Here is a 21,936-nt window from a genome sequence, read left to right as displayed (position 1 = left end):
CTCTCTCTCTCTCCTCTCTCTCTTCTCTCCCCCCTCTCCTTTCCTCTCTCCTTACAGAGAATATTTGTATTTACTTTCTACTGGTGGTGTTCTTCCACCATAACCTACTTCTCTATTTGGGGGCTCCTGACAGTTGGGAGAAGAAAAACTGATGTAATGGCCCGGCTGCCTGATTTGATACCACTGACGACCTGACGTCAGTCATGGAGTGACAGCAACCAACGTAGAAATGCTAAGCCTCTGGTATTCGGGCCGACTGAGGGCTACCCTGGCAGGGATAAACCAAATGTGATGACTGCAACAGTGAAACGGGAAGAACATCTACATTTATGGTAAGTGTACACAACTGTACTTTGTGGTGTCGCATTTGAAGTTTTATTACACAAATTTAGGTCTAATAGTGAAGTTAGTTGGATATATTGAGTAATAGTTTTCTTGGTATAAGCATTCGGTGCGGCTTGTTGCTGCTGTTGCTCTTAAGTACTTTGTGTGGTGCTTGTTCTATTTTTGAGTGCTGTATTGGTTAGTATTACCAAACTTGTGTCGTGTCTTCAAAATGTCTGACGTCACAAGGGTTTAAGAAGTGCTGTCAATGCAGATACAAGCTGCCCCCCATTTGCTTTTCATTTACTGTTTGGGCACTGCCCAGTTGGATTTAGATTCCCAGTTTTGTGCTTTCTTCAGTTTTCCAAACAAGAAGAGATGCTTATTGTAAAAAACTACTTCCCGACAGGCTGAGGCTTCAACTCCAACAGGATCTTCTGCCACTCTTTCCCCAGGCGCAAAGTTGGAAAAGTGTTAAGGCCAAGGAGAGACATAGGGAGAAAGATGAGGACGAAAAAAAAAGAAAAGGATACTACTGAAAGAATTGAGAAATCTGTGTCAGAAATATCTAGGAATCTTTTTCCGGATTTGAAGGTACTGCTTGGATCAGATCCGAAATCTGCTTGGAGTTTGGAACCAACAGCTTCCTGGCTCCATTTCTCTTCTCTGCTCCATTTCTCGCCAGAATCAGTAAGCCTGAGGCTCCATTCCCTGATTCTCCAAGAAAGAAGATACTCTAGAGTACAGTCTTAGCCTCTTCTCTGTCATCCCGAAGCCTTGCTGAGCAGTATGTCAACATAACGATGAGGAAGTTTCAAGACCTGGATCCATCATGGGGTTCTCTCAGTACAACACACTGGGAATGTAACAAGTATTGTTCCAACCCTACCCCCTCTTTTCTCTGGTGCCAGTCAGCCCTACACGGAGCTGGTCACTCTGTGTCCATTCTGCCCTGAGGTGTCAGTCATAGTTGTGTAGAACCCGATAGCACCACTATCACTCTCGTCACGGATGCTTTCAGCTGAGTGTCCCTCCAAGATCTGAAGCATCTGTGCTGAGGTTTGAGGGGATGGGTCAACACTGATGTTATTGGAAGTGCCTCTACCTCTCGGAGCCTCGGCTGTCAACAACTTGGATCCAGAATCAGATTCAGGGTTGAAGCACATGGGTGCTGAGAGATCTCAGTCATCCTTGGACAGGGGTAGGTCCTCTGAGCTGATTGCAGCTTCAGTGTTTGAAGCCTTTCATAGGATCCTAGCTATGCTTAAGGGGAAGGCCTCTCTATTCAGTTTGGTTCCACCCAAATCCCAGCAGGAGTCTGCCTCTTTTCCATCTTTCTGTCAGACAGGGGCAGCAGTAACCATAAGCATAAGAGGTTTCATGCTATATTAGTTCCCAGTCTGATTCTGAACCTTCTGATGTCCCTCCAGAGAAAGTTCATAAGAGACAGATGTGCAAAGCAGATGGATCCATCTCCAGAATTCTTCATGGAAGACATTGATTTGGATGTTGAGGGGTCCCCTTGCTCTCCTTCAGAAGATGGCATCTTCGGTGCGATCCTTGAGTTGATGAAGCAGAGTGGGGCATAGTCTACCCAGGACCCCTTACCTGTTGAGCCAATGTTCTTGGAAGGTTTTGGTTCAGGCCTTACATCATCCTAGGAGGCACCACCCATTGACCCTCAAGTTGATCGTATGGCTCACCAGACATGGAAGGACCCTGATGTGGTGGAACCCATACTCAAGAAAGCAGATATAATGTTAGCAACTCTGAAAGACAGATTTGTGGGTGCTAAAGATGATTTCCAGAGGATATTGTATTCTAGTCTGTTCTCTTTTCCCTTACTCCTCAGAAAAAGAGGAATGCCCCTGATGTTCCACCCTGTGACGTGGGAATCAGCAGCAGTGGAAATTTCAAAACTGCTTAAAAAAAGTTATCCAGCCAGTTCCCTAAGACCAGTTAGAATCTGGCGTCTATTCATTGTTCTTTTGTAGTGCCAAGGAAGGGGGACCTCAGACCCATTTTGGATCTCAGCAAGTGCCCTGAAAATCTACTGAACTATCATGTGAAGCTAGCGAACCTCTCCAGGAGATTCCTGTATTTCCAGCTGAGAGCCGGTCACCATCAATTTAGAACCTTGCCTTTTGGTCTCACCACAGCCCCCGGGGTGTTCAAGATCATAGCAGTGGTGACTGCATGCTTGCAACTGCTAAGACATCCAGGTTTTCCCCTACCTCAACAGTTGACTCCCAAGTACTCCCGCCATGCTTCTGCTGCTACACCTTCTGAATCTGTGCTCCAGTTGCTACTGGATTTAGGAATAATAGTAAATCTTTCCAAGTGTCCTCACACTAGCCCAACAAGTAGAATTTGTAGGATGCCACCTCAGTACCAGAATACAGATCACCAGCCTTACTCATTCCAGGGTTTTATCTGTTGTCTAGTTGCCATGCAGATGCTTCATCCCTTGCCTCCAGTGAGGTTGATTTTGTTCCTCTTGGGTCTAATGGCATCCACGATACTGATGGTTCCACTAGCCAGGTACCAGTTGAGAGTGCTCCAGTGGACCCTAATGTTCAGTTGTCTTAGAACATTCACCCATTACGTGCAAAGACTCTACTCGCACAGATGACACGTTGACTGGTGGATAACATCCACTTCAGTAATTTTCCACACACTCACAGGTAGCAGTAGTAACTGAGGACACCTCCCTTCTCGAATGGGGGCATTTTGCCGTGAGTGTGGTCCAAGGTACATGGTCACCCATAGAGGCCAGTCTTCACATCAGTATGTTGGAGATGAAGGGCATTCCTTCTGCTTTTGCAGGCATTCCAGGATCTCCTCCCCAAAGGTGTGATCTCCATACAGACTTAGTAGTATGGCATATCAGCAAACAGAGGAACCCATTCTTCTCTGCTGTGTCAAGAGGCTGTAAGATTTTGGCAGTGGACAATGTCTTCATGCTGCTTTCTGATAACACACATCCCAGGATCATTCATTGTCTTAGTGGACAGACTGAATAGCAGGACTATCCTGCCACTTCGCAAGTAGTCCCCTCAGACTAACAGTGTCAAATTTTGACTTTCTGTCGCAGAGTCCAACCTTGCTGTGACTTCTTTGCTTCATATTTCAACAACAGATGCAACAGTTACTTTGTCCTGATCCCTCCATAAGGTCTATCACCGAAGAATGCTCTCGTCCCCAATTGGCTCCTGGGTCCTCCTGTATCTCCTCCGCCTTACTGCTAATGAACAAGTTTAGCCAGAAAGAAAGACAGTGCAAGGCTAGGGTGATCCACATTTTCCCCTTTTGGCCCTGACAAACAAGGTTATCCTTCTATGGCCTGTAGTCCTACATCCTTCATGGATGTCGGATCATTATCCAGATCTTCTAACTCACCTGTCAAGATTGCTTCTGCTGGACAAGAAATCCATGAAACAAACCACATTGTTTGTCCAGTTTTGGCCATAGCCAGAGATGTCATGCTCCGCACTACAGTTATCAAAATTATATCTGCTGCTCAGAAGCCAGCCACAAAAAAACAGGTGCACCCTGGGAAATGGAAAAGGTTCACCATGTGGGCAATTTCCAAAGGATTGGATCCTTTCTCAGCACCTCTTCTGTCAACCATGGAATTTTTTATCTGAACTGTTTGATAAAGGCTCAAGTTATTCCACAGTCAGTATGCAAATGGCAGCAATCTTGAATTTCTAGATCAGCCAAAATGACACTTCCATAGCTTTCTTAAAAATCTCTAAAGCCATTTTTTGGATGAACTTTTTTTTTTTTTTTTTTTCTTTACAACCTCCCATCAGAAACCCATTTCCCCCATAGAACATTACCATTATGCTGCAGGCTCACTCAACCCCCTTCCCCTTTGAACGTGTGGCCACAGTAGATCTAATGTTCCTGATTAGGAAAACAATTTTTCTGGTGGCAGTTAAGTCAGCCAGGTGGAGTTTGTAATTACGGGCACTTATCTGGGGTTCCCCCAAGGACAGGTAGTCTGAGAACTAATGCGTCCTTCCTTCCTAAGGTGGCATCCGAAGCAAGTTTAAATCTGTCAGTAAACTTGCCACTTGCCTGTATTTTTTTCCAGATACTCAAACAAAGGAGAATACATTTTACATCTTCATCTCAGGTTCTGCCTTCATAGAATGAAAGAATTTAGGAAATCTTGATCAGTTGGTTATTGCCTTTTCAAAGCCAAAATTAGAAAACACTGTTGGTAAAGTTACCCTTTCAAGGTTAGCAGATTGCATTTCCTTTGTCTATAACAAAAAAAACTTGGCTCTACAATCTAAACCTAAAGCTTATTCCACTAGAGCAATATCTACTTCAACAACCTTTTCTCAAAGGCTTTCCATTGATGACATTTGTGCTGCAGCGACTTAGTCCATAGACCATATAGTCTCGCACTGGATGTACATTGTAGATAACATTCCTCTTTTGGTTCCTCCATCTTCAGGAATGTCCTTCTTGACACCACCCAGATAGACAGCTTGGGAAGCTGTTCCACACGTTGAATTGGACGAAAATAGATGACACTGGATATGAAAGTTGCATAACTTAACCATAACAAGAGATCCAGGTTGTCTGATTTTAATCTGTTTCAACCTTCTTCCTTAACCCCTTTCCAGACTGACACCTAGGACTTTGGAGTGACCAGGTGGATGTTTCTCATTTCGCTGTCTCTGGGCAATCCTGTTCTGACTGTTGCCTTCTATCCCTCTGTTTATCTTATATGCAACTGTTGTCTTATTTACACTTTTTTGTAAATTATTTGTTTTAAATGGGGTCAAACTCTATCTGAGGTATTAAGGTGGAGTACAGGAAATTGAGTAGGGGGAGAGTCATAGCCCTGGAACTGAAGAAGCTTCACATTTGCTGCAGAGGTCAGATCAGACAGCTCACATGTTGAACCAGGCGAAAATCGGACAATATGGGTCTGTCATTATGGTAAGTACATAGCTTTCATTTATGTCCTCAGATTATTTTATATTGATATGGATATTTCTGCTTGTCTGCAGTTTTTCTAACCTCAGTATTTTTGCATTAGTATATGTAAAATTGAATAAATCAGTTAAAATCCAGAGATGAATAGAATGGCTAAGAACGTGTCAGATGTACTGAATTCTAAGGCAGTAGCAAAAGGGGGGATCTGTGATCAGTGATATTTTAACTGAATGTGTATTGCTATAATGCTTTAAGAGCAGCATGTGTGTTGTAAGAGTTCATTGCTATGTGAGTGGGCAGTCTCCTTTGATTGCAGTAGATTTGTGTTAAGGGTGGAAAAGCTAACCTGTGATGCATACTTTGAGAAGGGAAGATCAGCCATTTTTTCTGTGATTTTCTGAGTTTTTCTGAGTCATCTTTGTAATCTTCTGTACTGCCTTTATTAGAATGGATTAAACAGCACAGCTCATTTAAAAAAGTGTAACTTTGCCTCAGGACTTTAGCAGTTTTGTTTCTATGGTGCTGCTTGCCTCTTCATCACTGCAGAAGGGAAGACCCATTTAGCCTTGTTAGCTACTTCCTTTGCTCTTTAAGAGGCAAAGTCCTATGGAAAGGTTCCATAGAAGACAGACTGTCATTATTACCACTCAGCCTGTAAACTGAGTCATTTTTAACTTTTTATTGGGTTAATAGCACTGAGCTAACGGTTCCTTTGAAAGTCTGATCTGGGGAATAATGCTTCAGTGTGAATCTAAGGCCTGTTTGTTAAAATAGCCACTAATAAATTCATGGGGTAAGTACTTGGTTAGCTGCCCTTTGGGGCCATTTTAAGCCTAGCCAGTTTGCCTTTTTTGTACTTAAAATAACCTATCCCATTTGGTTATAGATTAGCCATGCCCATCCCATGGTCCATAATTATGTATTCCCCATAATTAAAGTAACTAGGATCATGTCATAAATAATTTGGTGGGACCCATGCATGGGATAAGGCATTTAGGAGCTGTCGCTGTCAATTACTAGTACAAGGGATAGTCCTGGAAGTGACTTCCTCTATTTTGACTCTCTGCATCCTGTTTGTGAGCATCTGGCAACCCAGTGGGTGAAATAGGGGGCTTGTTCCCCGTTTTAGTTTTTCTACTGTGCCTTAATGGAGAATTGTCAAAAGCGTTGGCCAGGTCGAGGTATTCGGTATGCACCATTTTGCCTTCATTCATTGCTTTTATGACCTTTTCAAACAAATCCACCAGGTTGAGTAAGCATGATTTGCCTTTGACGAATCCAAACTGAGACAGGTCCAGTGATTGGAAGTTCCCAGTGTCTTGATTAATTCCATGACAAGTCCATAGCTTTGCATATGAGGCTGGTCAGACATAATGGTCTGTAATTGATGAGTGTGTGGAAGGTTGTCCCTTATGCAAGGGTGTGACACTAGTTCTTCATTTGCTTATTACAAAACCTGTATGGAGTTTTGAGATTGAATAGTGTTAGTGGTGTGGCTAAATTGTGCTTCATGCTATTTAAGATAAATCAAAGATAAGTTTATGATAACGATAAATGCAGTCCTTGAACAGCATGTTTTTGGGATATCTGAAGGAATCTGAGTACAGGGCATGGAACATGACCAAACAAGATGAGCATTTATACTCTAATGGACACTTAGGATGCCAGGCTTGAACCTCGGACCAAATACTAATTTCCCTTTTTTGCCTCGAGCCATGTAGCTTTCACAGTATTTTCTTATTCAGTCTCCAGTCTCCACAACACCATTTCCCAGTGGCTCCCTTGCTTGCACCCTGTCAGATTCTTTCCTACAGGTGCTGGACATCCGTGGGGTAGGTGAAAGCTTTACACCTCATGCCTTCTTGTCCAGGAAGCTAAATTGCTCATCTCTTCTCCCCTGACGCAAGAGTCCGGTAGTAGGGTGGGCCAACGTACATGCCTGTGGAGTGTCCTAGCCTTCTGTCCAGCTATGTAGCTCACCTACTTTCACCATCTCAATGATGCATTTGTTCAGCTTTCAGCAGGAGTTTGCCTGACGTCGGTGTCTGATTGCTTACTCTCTGGTAGGTGTCATTGCTGCAGGTAATCCTAGATACCTCTCCCCATCCATCCATAAGATGCCCATGTTTATAATCAAACTGTGGTTGTTTGGTAGTATTTGGGTCTTAATTCCTCTGTGCCATGCAGAAGAGTTATAGCCTTGTTTTTTGCCTCCTTTGGGGAGTGTAAAAAAATTGGCATGTGGGACTGACTAACATAAGACTGAAGGTATACCCTTGATTGTTGATGATGTCTTTTCTCTTTACAGCCAGAGCTCTGTCTTTTAGCCAGCTTTCACAGAAAAAAATGACTGGTGCAGAAACGGGATGATTTTGATAGTATGGGGAATTTCTTTTATGTGAAACTTAGAGAGGATATGAAATTATGATGTTTACTTCAGTCGGTATAAAATTGTGGAGGAGTGGGGAATCTAAAAGGGGAAGAGTTAATTGCGCTGATTAAATACTAAACGTTTTTAATGACATTTACAAATGAGCTGCTTTTTATTGACATTTTATTTGTAGTTTAGCTACTGACCTTTTTGTTGTCTGTTGTTTTATTAGAGCAGATCAAAGACATAATTGCTGTCATTCATGAAAACAATAAAAAGGAATCTGATGAAAATTCCGAAACATCTAATTTAAACAGCATAGGGATATCTGGAAGGTCTGAAGGGCTGGTGCTTGGAGAAACAGCTGATAACCAGGAACTGGACAGTGATGAAGAAAATTTGTATACAGCTCCAGATGGTGGTGGTGCATCTGAAGTTATTGTTATAGACGATGATGAAGATGATGTGGAAAAAAGGTGCAGTAATGAAGTGAAATCACAAAAAGAGAACTCTGACGCTAGCAAAAGGGAAGAGGCTAGCATTGAGTTAGGAGATGAGGAGTCGCTGCTGAAATATGCAAAAAAGCTTTCTCTTCAGTCATTGTCTGAAAGGGACATGGATGAGGAAGCCCAAATGTATCTAGCAATTCAGTGCTCCATGGACTTCAAGCATCAGTATCTTAATGAGGAAGAGGATCTCCAGAAAATTCTTGAACTTTCCCGTAAAACTGCTGAGGAAGATCTAGAGAAGAAGCTGTCCAGTGTTTGCCAAAGGTCTGCTTTAGAAATGACTGAGAGTGACTTTCAGACCGCCATGGAAGTTTCTATTCAAGATACAATTCAGGCATGTAACTCAGTGCGGCTAACTATCTATGTTGCATCCCAGTTGGATGGTGATAGAATAGCTTGTCATTTAGAGAAGGAAGTTCACAGCAAACTCCATGAGGAGAAGATAGAGAATGAATGCTTACAGGACCTCAGTGAATGTTACAGAAGTTACATTGACCATCTTCAGAGGAAGCATGCTGTCAGAATTTCTGTTGAAGACTGTATTGTGACTGTCTGTGGTTTTATGGAGTACACTATCTATGCAATTGGGGATGTGACAAAGCTCATAAATAGAATTTTGCAGGGTGAAAAACTAAAGGTAGAAGAGGCTGACATTTCAAAAAAAATTCAGTGGGTTTATTATGATCACAAGGACCAGCCTGTAGCATACCCTGTAAAAGGTAATGTAGCTGTAGAACGTGCCTGGAGAAAAAAACAGAAAAGCATTGATGTTATATTTGACAACAAACCTTTCACCATAGATTTTGAAAGAATGGAAGAATACAACATTGGGACAGCACAATCTGTAAAAATTGAAAGGAGACCAGCTAAGGCTTTCGAGAATGCCACTTCAGGTAAGAATTAACATGGCTATATCGCACAGTCATGTCCTATTAACTAGTTTAATTGTATGTTTATTATTATTCTTATATTTCATAAGTGCAAAGTCATAATAATCAATTCCAGCTGTCCTACAGCACTCTTTCAGTAATATGAACTCTAAAGATTGCAGAAATGTAGGTTCATATATGGTGATATTGGACTTGAGACCTCGTGGCAGTTAAGAAGAGTTTTTTGCAATCATCCCATGTAGGTGTGTACCCAGATTATTTCTAAAATAGTAATTAAAATAACTTTCTCTACAGCGAGTAGTGTATTCCATATCTTAACTCTTTTCCTATATTTAATGTTAATCTTTAGTATAAACTTGCCTGTTTATGTACTTCACCCCGTGGTCCCTTGACACTGATTTCCAAACAGGATTGGGTTTGTCATTACCTTTAAGACAAAAAAAAAAGTCTCAAAGTATGTTGCTCTGTAAAAGGGCATCTGTATTGGTCTTTGAATATAGCCCTTGCCTTCTAACCTTTGAACTTTCCTTGCGAATAATGTCTTTACTTTGTCAGTCTAAATCAGATATCCTATTTCTCAACCTTTTTGTGCAAGAATTAGGGACCAAGCCAAAAATAATGGGGAGAAAGGGACCCAAAATTAGGGACAAATTTTAAATATCGCTGTTATAAACCTAGCTGCTGGAGAAACAGGTTTTGAATTAACATACATTTTCTGAAGGATTTAAAGTCCTGAAACTCAAATGTCTGCCACTGGTTACTGTAACCCTGAATGAAAAAAATGAAATTTTATGAGGAATAGATCAGAAATATGCAAAACTCAGAACATTTCTGCAAAATTCTGAACATTTGAGAGATAATACCACTTGCAACTCTGCATGTTTTTGTGAGTTCTCTGGCAACACAGAGTTGAAGTTTAGTTTATCTGCTGTCACTCTTGGGTCCTGACTTTTAGTGTTTATGTTTTTCATTAATCTGTTTAATTTAAATAAAATATAATTAAACGTGGGTGTCATAGTTGGAAAATAGAGTTGCTGCTCACAACACTTCATTCTTTGGTTGAGGTGCCTCCTTTGTGAAGTTTGCATGGCTACCCTCTGTCCATACTGGCTTTCATCTGGTGCTTCAGTTTCCTCCCTACATCCCAAAGACATGCCATAAGTGAGATTGTGAACCTCCAACTTGCCCACAGTTGTGGGTTTATTATAAAACATTGAAGTATCTTTTTTTTCATGGTCAAAGATAAATGGCTCCCTCTACTGGTTATGTGATTTAACTTGGAATGACCGTATGGCTGCTGTTTCGAGAATTTCTTGAGGCATTTTGGGATAAGTGAGCAGACTTTTCTTTTAAAAGTATATTAAACCTCATTTAACACACATTCAAAGCATTAAATATAATTGCTGTAAAAGTACTGCATTTATCTTTTAGCCGGCCTTCTGTCTTATAAATATTTTTCATGCACAAAATGATGTACACTTAGTTTTTGTTTCTTCATGTTCTCCAGTGTTGCATTTGAAAAACAAATACTACCTATGATTTACATGGTCTTGATTGTCCCTTTTAGAAGCCTTTTTTATTGATATTAGGGAAATGGTGTCACCATCACTCTATCTGGAAGGAGAAAATGCCAGAAAGGTGCTGTTTAATGGTGTCTGGTACCTTTATTTTGCCTTTGTGCTTCAGAATTAATTTTGTATGACAAATTATGCAGATTTGAAGCAGTGTATTAAAATAAGCACTCAGGCTAGAACCTGCTTAGAAGATGTACACTATGTAAAGATGCCAGTGAATAATTAAATGCTTACAGTACACTCTATATTTAAGATTTGTTTGGTCTACTGCAGACTGTATTCTACAGGGGTTGGGAGGGTAGCCTAATGGTTAAGGTGTTTGCTTTGCAAACACAAGGTGCAGGGTTTGAGTCTCACAAGTAATAATTGGCTAGACTTAAAATGGCTTGCAAAGACAGTTAACTAAGTACTAATCTATAAATCTATGAACAGTAAACATGAAGTACATGCATATTAGGCATTTTTAAACAGCACTTTTCTGTTTTGTCTCCAGATAAAGTAGTTGTAGATGTAGTTTCTAAACTCTTAAAATTGATTTATGGTAAGATTAGTATAGGTTTTTAATATTACTACATTATATAAAAGTATATTGCATATGGTCAGAATTGTGAGACCAACTCAGCTGGCATAAAGGGATGGATCCCCAACTGTGGCTCCAGTGTGCTGAGTTCACCAAACAGCTCTGGTATCTTTTTGTGCAGGTGTGGGTAGAATGATCTTACCTGCCATCTGGTGGGGGGTGAGGGGGAAGACTGTGACCTTTCCAGCACCACTCGCATGAGGAGAGCATAGTGACCTCTGTAGGGATGTGGGTTAATTGTCTTCTGCTGCCTAGGGGAGGGGTTAGCACCCATAACAAACATGACAGGGTGCTGACAGGGGTACAAACCACTGTTGAAGCTTGCCTGTATGATGGCCCAGTTTTGTGTTCATTTGCAGACAAGCCAAGTTGTGTGTGTTGGGGGGGGGGGGCACATGGACTTGGTTAATTGGGGAGGCTTGATGGTCATCAGACACAGCAGGAAAAAGCACGTAGAGTTAATTATGATGGGAGTTTTCACCGATATGTTGTGTGGAGTGATTACTGTAAGAAGTGGCGATAGGTACTGAAAACCAGAATGTATGCTGAAGTTTTTTTTTTTCTTTTAATATTTTACATTTTTGGTAATTTTTGACTTTGTAAATCAGAACAAATAATGTTAGTATTTTATATTTTAATTTTCTTTTCTGCACAGGTTCTTAATTTATGCTGTGTATTACTCAGAATTCAGCTTATCAGAAGATGGTCAGAAACGCTCAGCATACCACATTGCTAGAGATTATTTGAATACCCATAATGCACTGCTTCATTGTTGTTTTTTTAAGATTTTCTTCTAGTCTAACCTGCATGTTGAAGTGGAAGTTTAAAGGCATTTAAACAGAAACACCAGAAACGTGTTATCTGACATAACAATGATATTGTATAATGTCTCTACAAAGAAAGTAGCATTAAAAATGCTAATTTATGGTGTGCACCAGTGGATTTTTCATAAGTAGGTGGTACTGTGTTTTTTATACTTATACCAGTGCATTAACATACCCCCTTGGGATTCTGAGTGACCGGTAAATTTTTTGCCTTTAGATATGTACATTAAATTGCTTTAGAAAATAAATTTATAAACTCTAAGAACTAAAGCTGTACTGAACTCTTAAAGTAAAAGCACCATGGTCCAAAGAGAGCATGAAGACTTGAGGTTTGCTAATACTGTCTCAAGGATGTTGTTTTCCCTAATTAGGCAGTTTACTGTTCTAAGTCGTTTTTGTTGATACTCTAAATTAGGAGTTGAGGAGGCAGTAATTATTAGAGCATTGCTTTATCCAAGCTATCAACTTGGTGGTAGTCGAACTCTCCCACTATATTTGTTTTCCCTGATTTTGCATCTCAAAATTTAATCTTAGTTGTCCCCTTTATAGTTGGTGCCTTTTTGAGTGATAAGAGAAAAGAACTGTTGCCAAAAGGAACACCATAAAACAAAGTAATGTAATACTTTTTGCCACAGTAGATGTTTTCATTATGATCTTCCTGAGTTCACTAGAGTCTGGAAGAGTCTTGTATTACTGATTATGGTTCTGGAGTTTAGTTATGTGGTTGTTTTCCATAAACTGTGATTCAGAAGTTATTTCTGCTGTCCTTTTGTAAATAGTTATTTAACTGTGAGCTGTTTTTTTGTGCAAGTGTGTTTGGTATGGACGTTTGAGATGTTGGGGGTACTTTTGCCAGAGCTACTTCAAAAACGTATGGAAGACTTACTTGCAGACTGTTGCCTGAAATTTTTGAATATATTTTCACCTCTTTCAGATGTATGGGTGTTACCAAATAATGACTTGTTCATGAGCATGCTGCATTTCACAGAATCACATGGAGCTACTACGCATGTGGACTAGGGAGCCTACTTCATAACGTTGAAATTTCAGAACATTGAGACCATAACATCGAACATTCAAAATACTGAAAACCCAAAACATTGAAAACTCAGAACATTGAAAGTGTGTGCTTCATAACATTGAAAACTACATTGCACAAGTGAATAAGATCCCCTCCACCTACAACACCACCTAACTAACAAAACACACTTTCTACTACGCTCTGCCCCCCCACACCCCCGCAAATTAAGTATACAAACTCTAAGATGGCACTACAGTTGAAAAAAGTTAATTTCCATACGCTGAGGGTAGAAACTTAGTAGAAGGTGTGTTTGTTAGTTGTTATAGGTGGAGAGGATGTTATTTACATATGCATTGTAGTTTTCAATGTTATGAAGCACACTTTCAGTGTTCTGAGTTTTCAATGTTTTGGGTTTTCAGTGTTTTGGGATTTAGATAGTTTGGTCTCAATGTTATGAAATTCAGCATTATGAAATTTCAGTATTATGAAATAGACCTGGACTAGGAGACCAGTAATGAGCCTAGCCTAATTTCCTAGCTGTCAGCACTGTCTGCTTAAGTGACTTGTGTAGTCACATGTAGACAAATAGAAACTGAGGGAATTGTACCCAGAACCACAGGAAGCAGCTTATAACCTTATTTCTTTAGGCTAACTGCCAGACTTGGAATACTGCCTTAAATTTGCAGAATGCAGCAAGATGACAAAAAATGCAGTGAGAGATGGCCTTGTTATACCCCTAAGAGGTCCCTTTTCATGGAAGCTTGAACATATAATCAGTGCACTCCATGGGACCCCCCCAGTGGAGTATGAGGAAACCATTTCATTGGGTTCCCCTCCAAAGAATCTCTCCTTCATGGAGACTCTTGCATGATAAGAAAGTGCTTTAAATGTGAATCTCATGAAATGTCTGACATAAATAGGATCCAGACTTTTTTGAATGGAAAAACTAAAGCAGTTTGCAACCTCAGAAGTTTTTCAGGTGTTAAGGAGCAAATTCTCTGCAGTTTTGCTGGAGCAGGACCCCCCCCCCCAGCTTAGTTTTAGAGTACAGCAACCTGCTATGGCTTCCAGGGTGGTAGTGTCAGGGTCACTTATCCACAGCTTGGCATGAGTGCTCACCAGAGAACATTTAGAGACAGTATCCGAATACTCCCATTGTTTAAAAACTGTTTGGTGTCAGCACAAAAATTTGAAAACTAGGAAAAGACTGAGGAAGCATTGAAGCAACAATCCTTCCATGGTCTGTAAGGTTCTCTTTCCACAAGCTGGCAGTTTACAAGTGGTAAATAATGCAACAGTGGAAAAGAAAAGTGAGCTAAATCAGATGAATCCGAACATAAGCCTAAGGTCTAGAGTTACGTGAGTCAATTCTAGATGCAGGATGCTTGAGTTATTCCATGGCTAAGAAGTACTTCAGCGTAAAAGAAGCAGTTCCCGTAATTACAGTTCCAAATACCTTCAGTGTTTGGCAGGAGCACAGAAAGTAATCATAGATATGATGGTGTTATGGCACCTAAGTAGGGTGTGACCCACTGTTAACCAACTCTGCAGGTTCGTGATGATGGCATGGTACACAACTTCTCACGTAGTCCTGTACCTTCAAGTATCATGTTATGTGTTCAGACCTGAGCACCATATCAAAGCAGTTAACAGTTCTAAGGTCAGCAGTCAGGAATGGAGACTACATACAGTGGTTTTCCAAAGCTTAAGGTGGGGAAAGCCAAAAATAGATCTGTCTCTCTCAAGAGAGTGAACCAACAGCTTTTGTGCCAGATACAACCACCTACATTTGGGCAGTAACCACCTTCTCAATCCCTTAACAGTAAAAACTGCTTTACTCCTTCACTGCAATATTCCTAATAAAAAGGCAAGTTTTACATGTGTAGAAGTATGGCCAAGATGGCCGACATTCTCTGATTTTGTCCAGATGACTAAAGAGGGACCTGTACAGTACCCACTCCCTGGGCCACTGAATGTCAGGAGGAAGGGTTACAAACATTTTTATTTACATATCCTTCTATGTTGACTGGGTTAGCCCCACTAGGCTGGTGGCTTCTTGTCAAGGGATAACTGATGTGATATTTGTACTACTAGGGGAAATTTGGACAGGGGATCAGGAAACCAACCCTGCTGTTTTCTCTGTGGAACTGCTAGTTAGTGCCGAAGGACTGCTACAGGAGCAAGGAGAAGATCTAAAAGAAGCCGCAGCATCATTGATGAAGAGAGAAAAGCTGTGGAGAGTTTGGAGGTGGAAAATGGGAATTTGGATTTAAAAAAATGTACGATTCAGAGAATCATAGTGCAGATATAGATTCCTGTGTGGTGGATGATACAGTTGAGCAGCCATTCAGTTGTCTTAGTGGATAATGAAGCAAGCCACTTGGAGTGGTACAGATAATGGAAATTGCATTAGGAAGGCTTGCTTTAAAAATAATCACGCAGGATAATCCCAGCAGCAGCAAACACTTAATGGAGCAACAGGCGTCGGCAGCAGCAGCAAACTTAAGTAAAACTGTTTTTAAAAGGAACTGGAGTCCATCTGTGAGAAAAAGAAAAAATGAGACGAATGGATACTATGTTTGGAACAGGTCGGTAACTATACTGGGATTTAAAGCTCAAGAAATTCTGTCTTCTGTACATATTGACAGATTTTTTTTGTTACTTAACATATGAATTTGAGGGACTGGTAACAAAAGTTCTGGACCTGTGTGACAAAAAAGGACACCTATCCATAGAACAAACTTTTTTTTTTTTTTTTTTTTTTTTTTGGTAGTAACTTAAATGTTAAAGTTGCTTTGCAGTATAAAATTCATGAACTGTGTTAAGAAACGCATTGCAGGGTTTATGTGAAACTGTTAACATTGTGAAAGTTAGGGATGATAAACTTGTGTAACGGATGGTGGAGGTAGAAAGCTGTATTTAAATGTGAAAAAATATGGTAAAACACTTGCCTTTTTTGTGGCTGGTCATAGAGGAATATAAAAGATATGCTGGCCTGCCTAAATCATGTTTTTTTTTTTTGTGTAATTAATTTTGTTTAATTATTTAATGATTGAGACAACATACAATGTAGTCAGTGTGGGAACAAAGGGTGTACAGCAAGACTATGAAAATCTGATTCTGAGGATCAAGGATTATATGTACATAAACCCAGGAAAAATATTCAGTAGAGGAAGGAGTAAAAATAAGAAAACAAAAATTTTTTTAAATATTTCTCCTAAACTTAAGGATGCACAGCAGTTTGGAGAACTGTCCGTAATTGTGAGCAATATATTAACACTGTAAGAAGGCTAGGATACTTGAATGGTGTGCCAAATGTGATGTGGATATTATGTTGGAGGGGAATTTAAAATTCCTGACAAATGAAGAAAGACTGAAAACAAATTTGTGGGGTGGAAATATAATACAAAACGTAGGAAGTGAAAGTTGAGAGCCTGCTCTGTGTTAAGAAACAGTGAAAATTTGTTGTAATGTTGATGGGGATGGGAAGGTTAACTGTTGTATGTGATAGTGTTCAATCTCGCCGTTTGTTCTTACACATGGGTTCGGAGCCGATCCTCAGCTCCGTGTCGGCCACTTGCAAGCTCTGCATCGAGAAGAAGCTTGAGACAACCTAATACCCACAATCCCCCTCTGCCTTTACCTCAGATCTAGTTTGCCGCTGCTGCGTTCGCATCACTGGGATCTAGCTCGAGCGACTTCAGATAAGATATAACTTTATTTTTGTTATATTTTAAGAAAAATTGTTCTAAAAGTACTTTTTGGTAGACATAGTGTATGTGTGTGTGGTAAGGTAGGAATTCTCGGTACCGTTAAGTTTACTTAAACTGGTTAGGGTTTTTCGGGGCCTTCCACCCCTTACTAAATTTGACAACCGGACTGACTTTTATATCGGATTCGACTTTTTTCTACTGGATTTGTCTCTCTACTGGACTTGACTTTTTCTCTTACCTGTAAGATGTCTGAGAAAATTAAATCAGGCTTTAAACGTTGCCAGTGTGGCCAAAAAATGTCAGTTACTGACAACCATAGTTCCTGTGTCTACTGCCTTGGCCCTTTCCACTTACAAGAGGACTGTTCAATTTGTCACTCTTTTAGTGGGAGGGTCATGACAGATAGGCGCAGGAAACTCATGGACAGGGGGTTATTAAAACCTTCCTTTCAGGAGGCTCTGGATGCTTCAGACCAGGCATCCAAATCTTCGAAGGAATCGAGGACATCGGAGCCCAAGTCATCGGCTCCGAGCTCTTCGAGTAAAGTTAGATCACCGGTTCCACAGACTTCGGGGCCGAGTGTTCAACTGGTGTCAGTTCCTGAGCCTCGAGTCTTGGAACCGGTGATGGAGCTCCCTCCCTCGACTCTATTGAGGTCGGCTCCGTCCTCGGTTCCTTCGACCCGTTCTTCTTCTAAACTCTCCGATGTCGATGTGGATCGTGTGGTGCAGAAGTTATTGGAGCATTCGGCCCTATCCAAACTTATTTCGGTTTCCACCCAGTTGGTGTCGAAACTTGAAGGCCTTCCATTGTCTCCATCCATTCCTCCTCCGAGACCTGTCCAGTCTTTGGAGCCGGAAGAGGTTGATCTTCTGATTGTGGAGCCCTCGGGTCCAGAACCGTCCTTTTCTCGGTCTGTTCCTCACATCGACTCCGTCGGACCCGGTACCGGAGTCTCGGAGCCGACGATCTGTCCTTGGTTCCGGGGCCGAGAGTCGAACCGACGTTTCGGTTCCGACTCTTCCCCTCGGGGCCTCGGCGGATCGATTCGGCTCCGTCCTCGGGTCGATGCCTTCGTGCCTGTCTCGGGATTCTTCCCATTTCTTCGAACCGGGAGATTCTTCAACTCGGGACCCGGGGGCTTTCGATCTCATGAGGAAGGTGTTGTCTATCCAGACAACCACATCAGTAGAAGCAACCTCTCCTCCCCATAAAGGGCCGTTATCCTCCTCTGCACCCACGGCCACATCCAAGCGCCGAGCACCGGTGTCTCAGCCACCCTGGAGGGTGCCCCTCTTCCTCGGAGGCTTCTTCGGATGCTCCCACGAAGAAGTCCCTAGGAAAAGGTTGTGTAAGAGGAGACACTTAGATTCTCCACAAGAATCTTTGACATCCGATACTGACTTGGATGAGTCAGAAGGGTCCCCTAAGTCACCTTCAGAAGATGTCTCTTTTTCTGACATATTGGAGATCCTGAAACAGAGAGGTGACTGGCAGTCCCTTCCCCCTTCTGAGGATGAGTCAGTCTTGCTGAAGGCATTCGGTGCTCGACCTTCCTCCTCCTGGGTCACTCTGCCCTTCGATGAATTAATGGAACTTATTGCTCGAAGGGCGTGGGAGGCTCCTGACACAGTGGAACCAGTCCCTAGGAAACCCAATAAGTATATCACTGCACCCCAGGACAAGACTTACTTGACAAAAGGAGTTCCAGTGGACGCTATGGTGGTGGGCAGCGGCCACGAAAAAGGAGATGTCGGAATCTTCCTCATCTGTCCATCCCCCTAATAAAGATTCTAGGACTATGGACAGGTATGGGAAGCGCATTTTTAGTTCAGCGGCTTTTTCCATGCGATCCCTGAACTATTTGACCCACTTTACACGACTACAGAGGGATCTAGTCAAAGAGTTGGGAGATACCTTCCAGGGTACTACAGATGCTGCCGTCTCAGAGAAAGTGACAGCGCAACTTAATACCCTTACATCCATTGTGAACTCGTCCATGAGGCTGATCTCTTACGCAGCCGAAGGTTCGAGTAGGGCAGCAGCTTCAGCGATTGCTCTTCGCAGACAATCCTGGATGCGCTTATGTTCATTTGCGGAAGCCTTCAAGTCTTCCTTTACTAACGCCCCATTTGACGGTGCCAATCTTTTTGGCCCCAAAGTAAAGGAGACCCTTACCTGGTGTGAGCAGGAGGGAAAGACTCTGTCTGCTGTCGGAGTCCGTTTTCCACCCCAACCAGACCGCACCCCAAAGGGCAACGTGGTGGAAAATGTGGTTTCAAAACCCCAAGGATCTTTCCCAGGCACACAGGGTGATGCCCTTCTAGAGGCAGAGGAGGGGCAGAGGTGGAAGATGCCGCCCTGGCGGCAGAGGGGTCCGCAGAATCAAGGTGACAGGGATACACTCCTGGTAAACCTTTCCAGCACTCCTGAGAGGAGGCCCGACTGTCCTGCTCTGGAGGCAGTCGGGTCGCTAGCTTTATACCCTCAGGCCTGGCAAAACATAACTACAGACAAGTGGGTAAAAAGCGTGGTTACCAGAGGTTACAATATACCATTTCTATCCCATCCCATTCCAAAGAAAAGACTCCCAGACGTACCGCCCCATCTGCGAGAGCCAGCAGCTATAGAAATTTCAAAGCTGCTAGAAAAAAAGTCATCCAACCAGTCCCAGCGGACCAGAAAGGATTCGGGACTTACTCAAGGTTCTTTTTAGTTCCAAAGAAAACAGGGGACTGGTGGCCCATTCTGGACCTAAGCGACCTCAATACCTTCGTCAAGAAAGAAAAGTTCCGAATGGTCACGCTTCAATCGATCCTTCCATTCTTACAGAAGGACGACTGGATGTGCTCAATAGATCTGAAGGATGCATACTACCACATCAAAATGGCCAGGGCATCCAGAGATCATTTGCGCTCCCGGCTGGGTGCCAGTCACTTTCAGTTTCGAGCCCTGCCCTTTGGTCTGACCTCAGCCCCCAGGGTCTTCACCAAATGCATGGCAGTGGTAGCGTCTCACTTGAGACGCCTAGGATTCCAGGTGTTTCCGTATCTGGACGACTGGCTCCTTTCTGCCACCACCCAGCGTCAACTAGTACAGGCCAGAGACTACACTCTTCAACTGTGTATTCACCTAGGAATTTCCGTAAACTTCGGAAAATCCTTACTACAGCCATCACAGAGTATCTTATTCATAGGAGCGGAATTAGATACACATCAGTTAATTCTAAGACTTCCTCCAGAAAGGATACTTTCACTTCAGACTCGCATACGTCTTCTTCTCTTGTCCAGGAAATCCCCAGCAAAACTGGTACTGAAGGTTTTGGGACTCATGTCAGCTTCTCTTATTGCAATACCCTTGGGAAGACTGCACATGAGAGTCCTACAATAGCTACTGTTTGCACAATGGTCGTTCCAACAACTACCTCTAACACACGAGATTCTTATAACGAACACATGCAAAACACACCTAAACTGGTGGCTTCAGACGTGCAACCTTTCCAAGGGGAGACCATTTGTGCTACCCACGCCTACAGTTACGGTGACCACGGACGCTTCCTGATAGGGTGGGGGGGCATCTTTCAGGGACAGACAGTCCAAGGCGAATGGACCAATTTAGAGTACAATCTGCACATCAATGTTCTAGAGTTGAGGGCAGTGTTTCTAGCGTTGCAACACTTTGCTCCCCTTCTTCCTCTGGGAACTATTGCAGTTCAGACGGACAACATGTCGGTAGTCTGGTACATAAACAAGCAAGGGGAACCAAGTCCTATCAGCTATGCAGAGAGGCCATGAGAATCTGGCAATGGGCGGAGTCCATGGGTCGCTTTCTGATAGCAACGCACATCCCGGGGTCATCCAACGTCATAGCCGACAGGCTGAGCAGAGCAATACTGTTACCGCACGAGTGGTCCCTAAAACAGTCAGTTGCGAAAAAGATTTTTCGCATGTGGGGCCAGCCTTCCTGCGATCTGTTTGCGTCTCCAATGAACGCCAAATGCAGGAGCTACTTTGCCCTATTACCCTTTCCAGGGGAAGTCCCCAGGGACGCACTGATTCACGATTGGCCCCCGGGACTCCTGTACGCATTTCCTCCCTTCCCCCTGATATCAAAGTTTCTCCAGAAAGCCAAAAACCTACACAGGACAATAATCCTCATTGCCCCATTCTGGCCTCGTCAAATTTGGTTCCCCTTCCTCATGACACACTGCATTCGGGGACCCTGGATCCTGGACCCAGAGCCAGATCTATTGACTCACTCGTCAGGGGCTCCCCACCCCTCGCTCTTGTCCCTCCATCTAGCAGCTTGGCTGCTCCAATTCCCAACTTAGCCAGGTCTAATCTTCTTTCGCCTGCAGTTCAGAGTATATTAGTGGCTTCTCATAAAGCTTCCACTACTAAAACATATACTAGTAAATGGAAGCGCTTTGTATTCTGGGCGAATACACAGCAAGTGGACCCTGTCATAGCTCCTTTGAATAAAATATTAGAGTTTTTAACAGACTTGTTCCATCAGGGTGCTTCTCCTGCCACATTAAGAGTTCAATTGGCTGCCATTTCTAATTTCCATGTGGAAGAATGTGGGGCTCCTGTTATGGCCCACAGACTTTGTAAAGCCTTTTATAAGGGGCTTTTCATATTAGACCACCAATTAGATCTCCCACGCCACCTTGGAGTCTAAACTTATTATTATCTAAGTTAATGCTGCCCCCCTTTGAACCAGCCTCCTCTTGCCCATTGAAATTTTTGTCGTGGAAGACTCTCTTTTTGGTAGCCATTACATCCGCTAGGCGAGTATCTGAACTTCAAGCTCTCTCCATTAAGCACCCTTATTTGATCTTTCACTCTGACAGAGTTTCTCTTCACACTAATTCATCCTTCCTTCCTAAAGTTTGTTCTATTAACAATATTAATCAGTCCATTGAATTACCCACTTTCTTCAAGAATCACTCCAATAAAATGGAGTATATGTTGCACAAATTAGATGTCCACAGACAGCTAAGGTTTTACTTGGATAGAACAAAAGATCACAGAAAATCTGATCAACTTTTGTAGCCTTTGCTGATAACAGGAAAGGAGTAGCGGTTACCAAAAGAACTCTTTCTAAGTGGTTAACTGATTGTATCATCTATGTCTATGATTCTTCAGATCAAACTCTTTTGCACAAACCCAAAG

At 42.4% G+C, this 21,936-nt stretch overlaps 1 protein-coding gene across 1 annotated transcript in view; it reads left to right on the top strand.

Moving 5' to 3' along the window:
- The window catches only part of PARP10 (poly(ADP-ribose) polymerase family member 10), a 1,579,412-nt gene extending 1,567,440 nt beyond the window's left edge, over positions 1-11,972 (top strand). The window contains exons 8-9 of the mRNA XM_044067716.1: positions 7,884-9,053; positions 11,860-11,972. Of these exons, the coding sequence (XP_043923651.1) occupies positions 7,884-9,053; positions 11,860-11,867 (1,178 nt within the window). The 3' untranslated portion in view covers positions 11,868-11,972. The remainder of the gene's footprint in view (positions 1-7,883; positions 9,054-11,859) is intronic.
- Positions 11,973-21,936: the final 9,964 nt, after the last annotated feature.

Source organism: Protopterus annectens, chromosome 3.part1 (genome assembly GCF_019279795.1).
Source record: "Protopterus annectens isolate FY-2018-M chromosome 3.part1, PAN1.0, whole genome shotgun sequence".
In the NCBI taxonomy this organism is placed as follows: domain Eukaryota; kingdom Metazoa; phylum Chordata; order Ceratodontiformes; family Protopteridae; genus Protopterus; species Protopterus annectens.
This window is presented reverse-complemented; position numbering and strand designations above follow the sequence as displayed.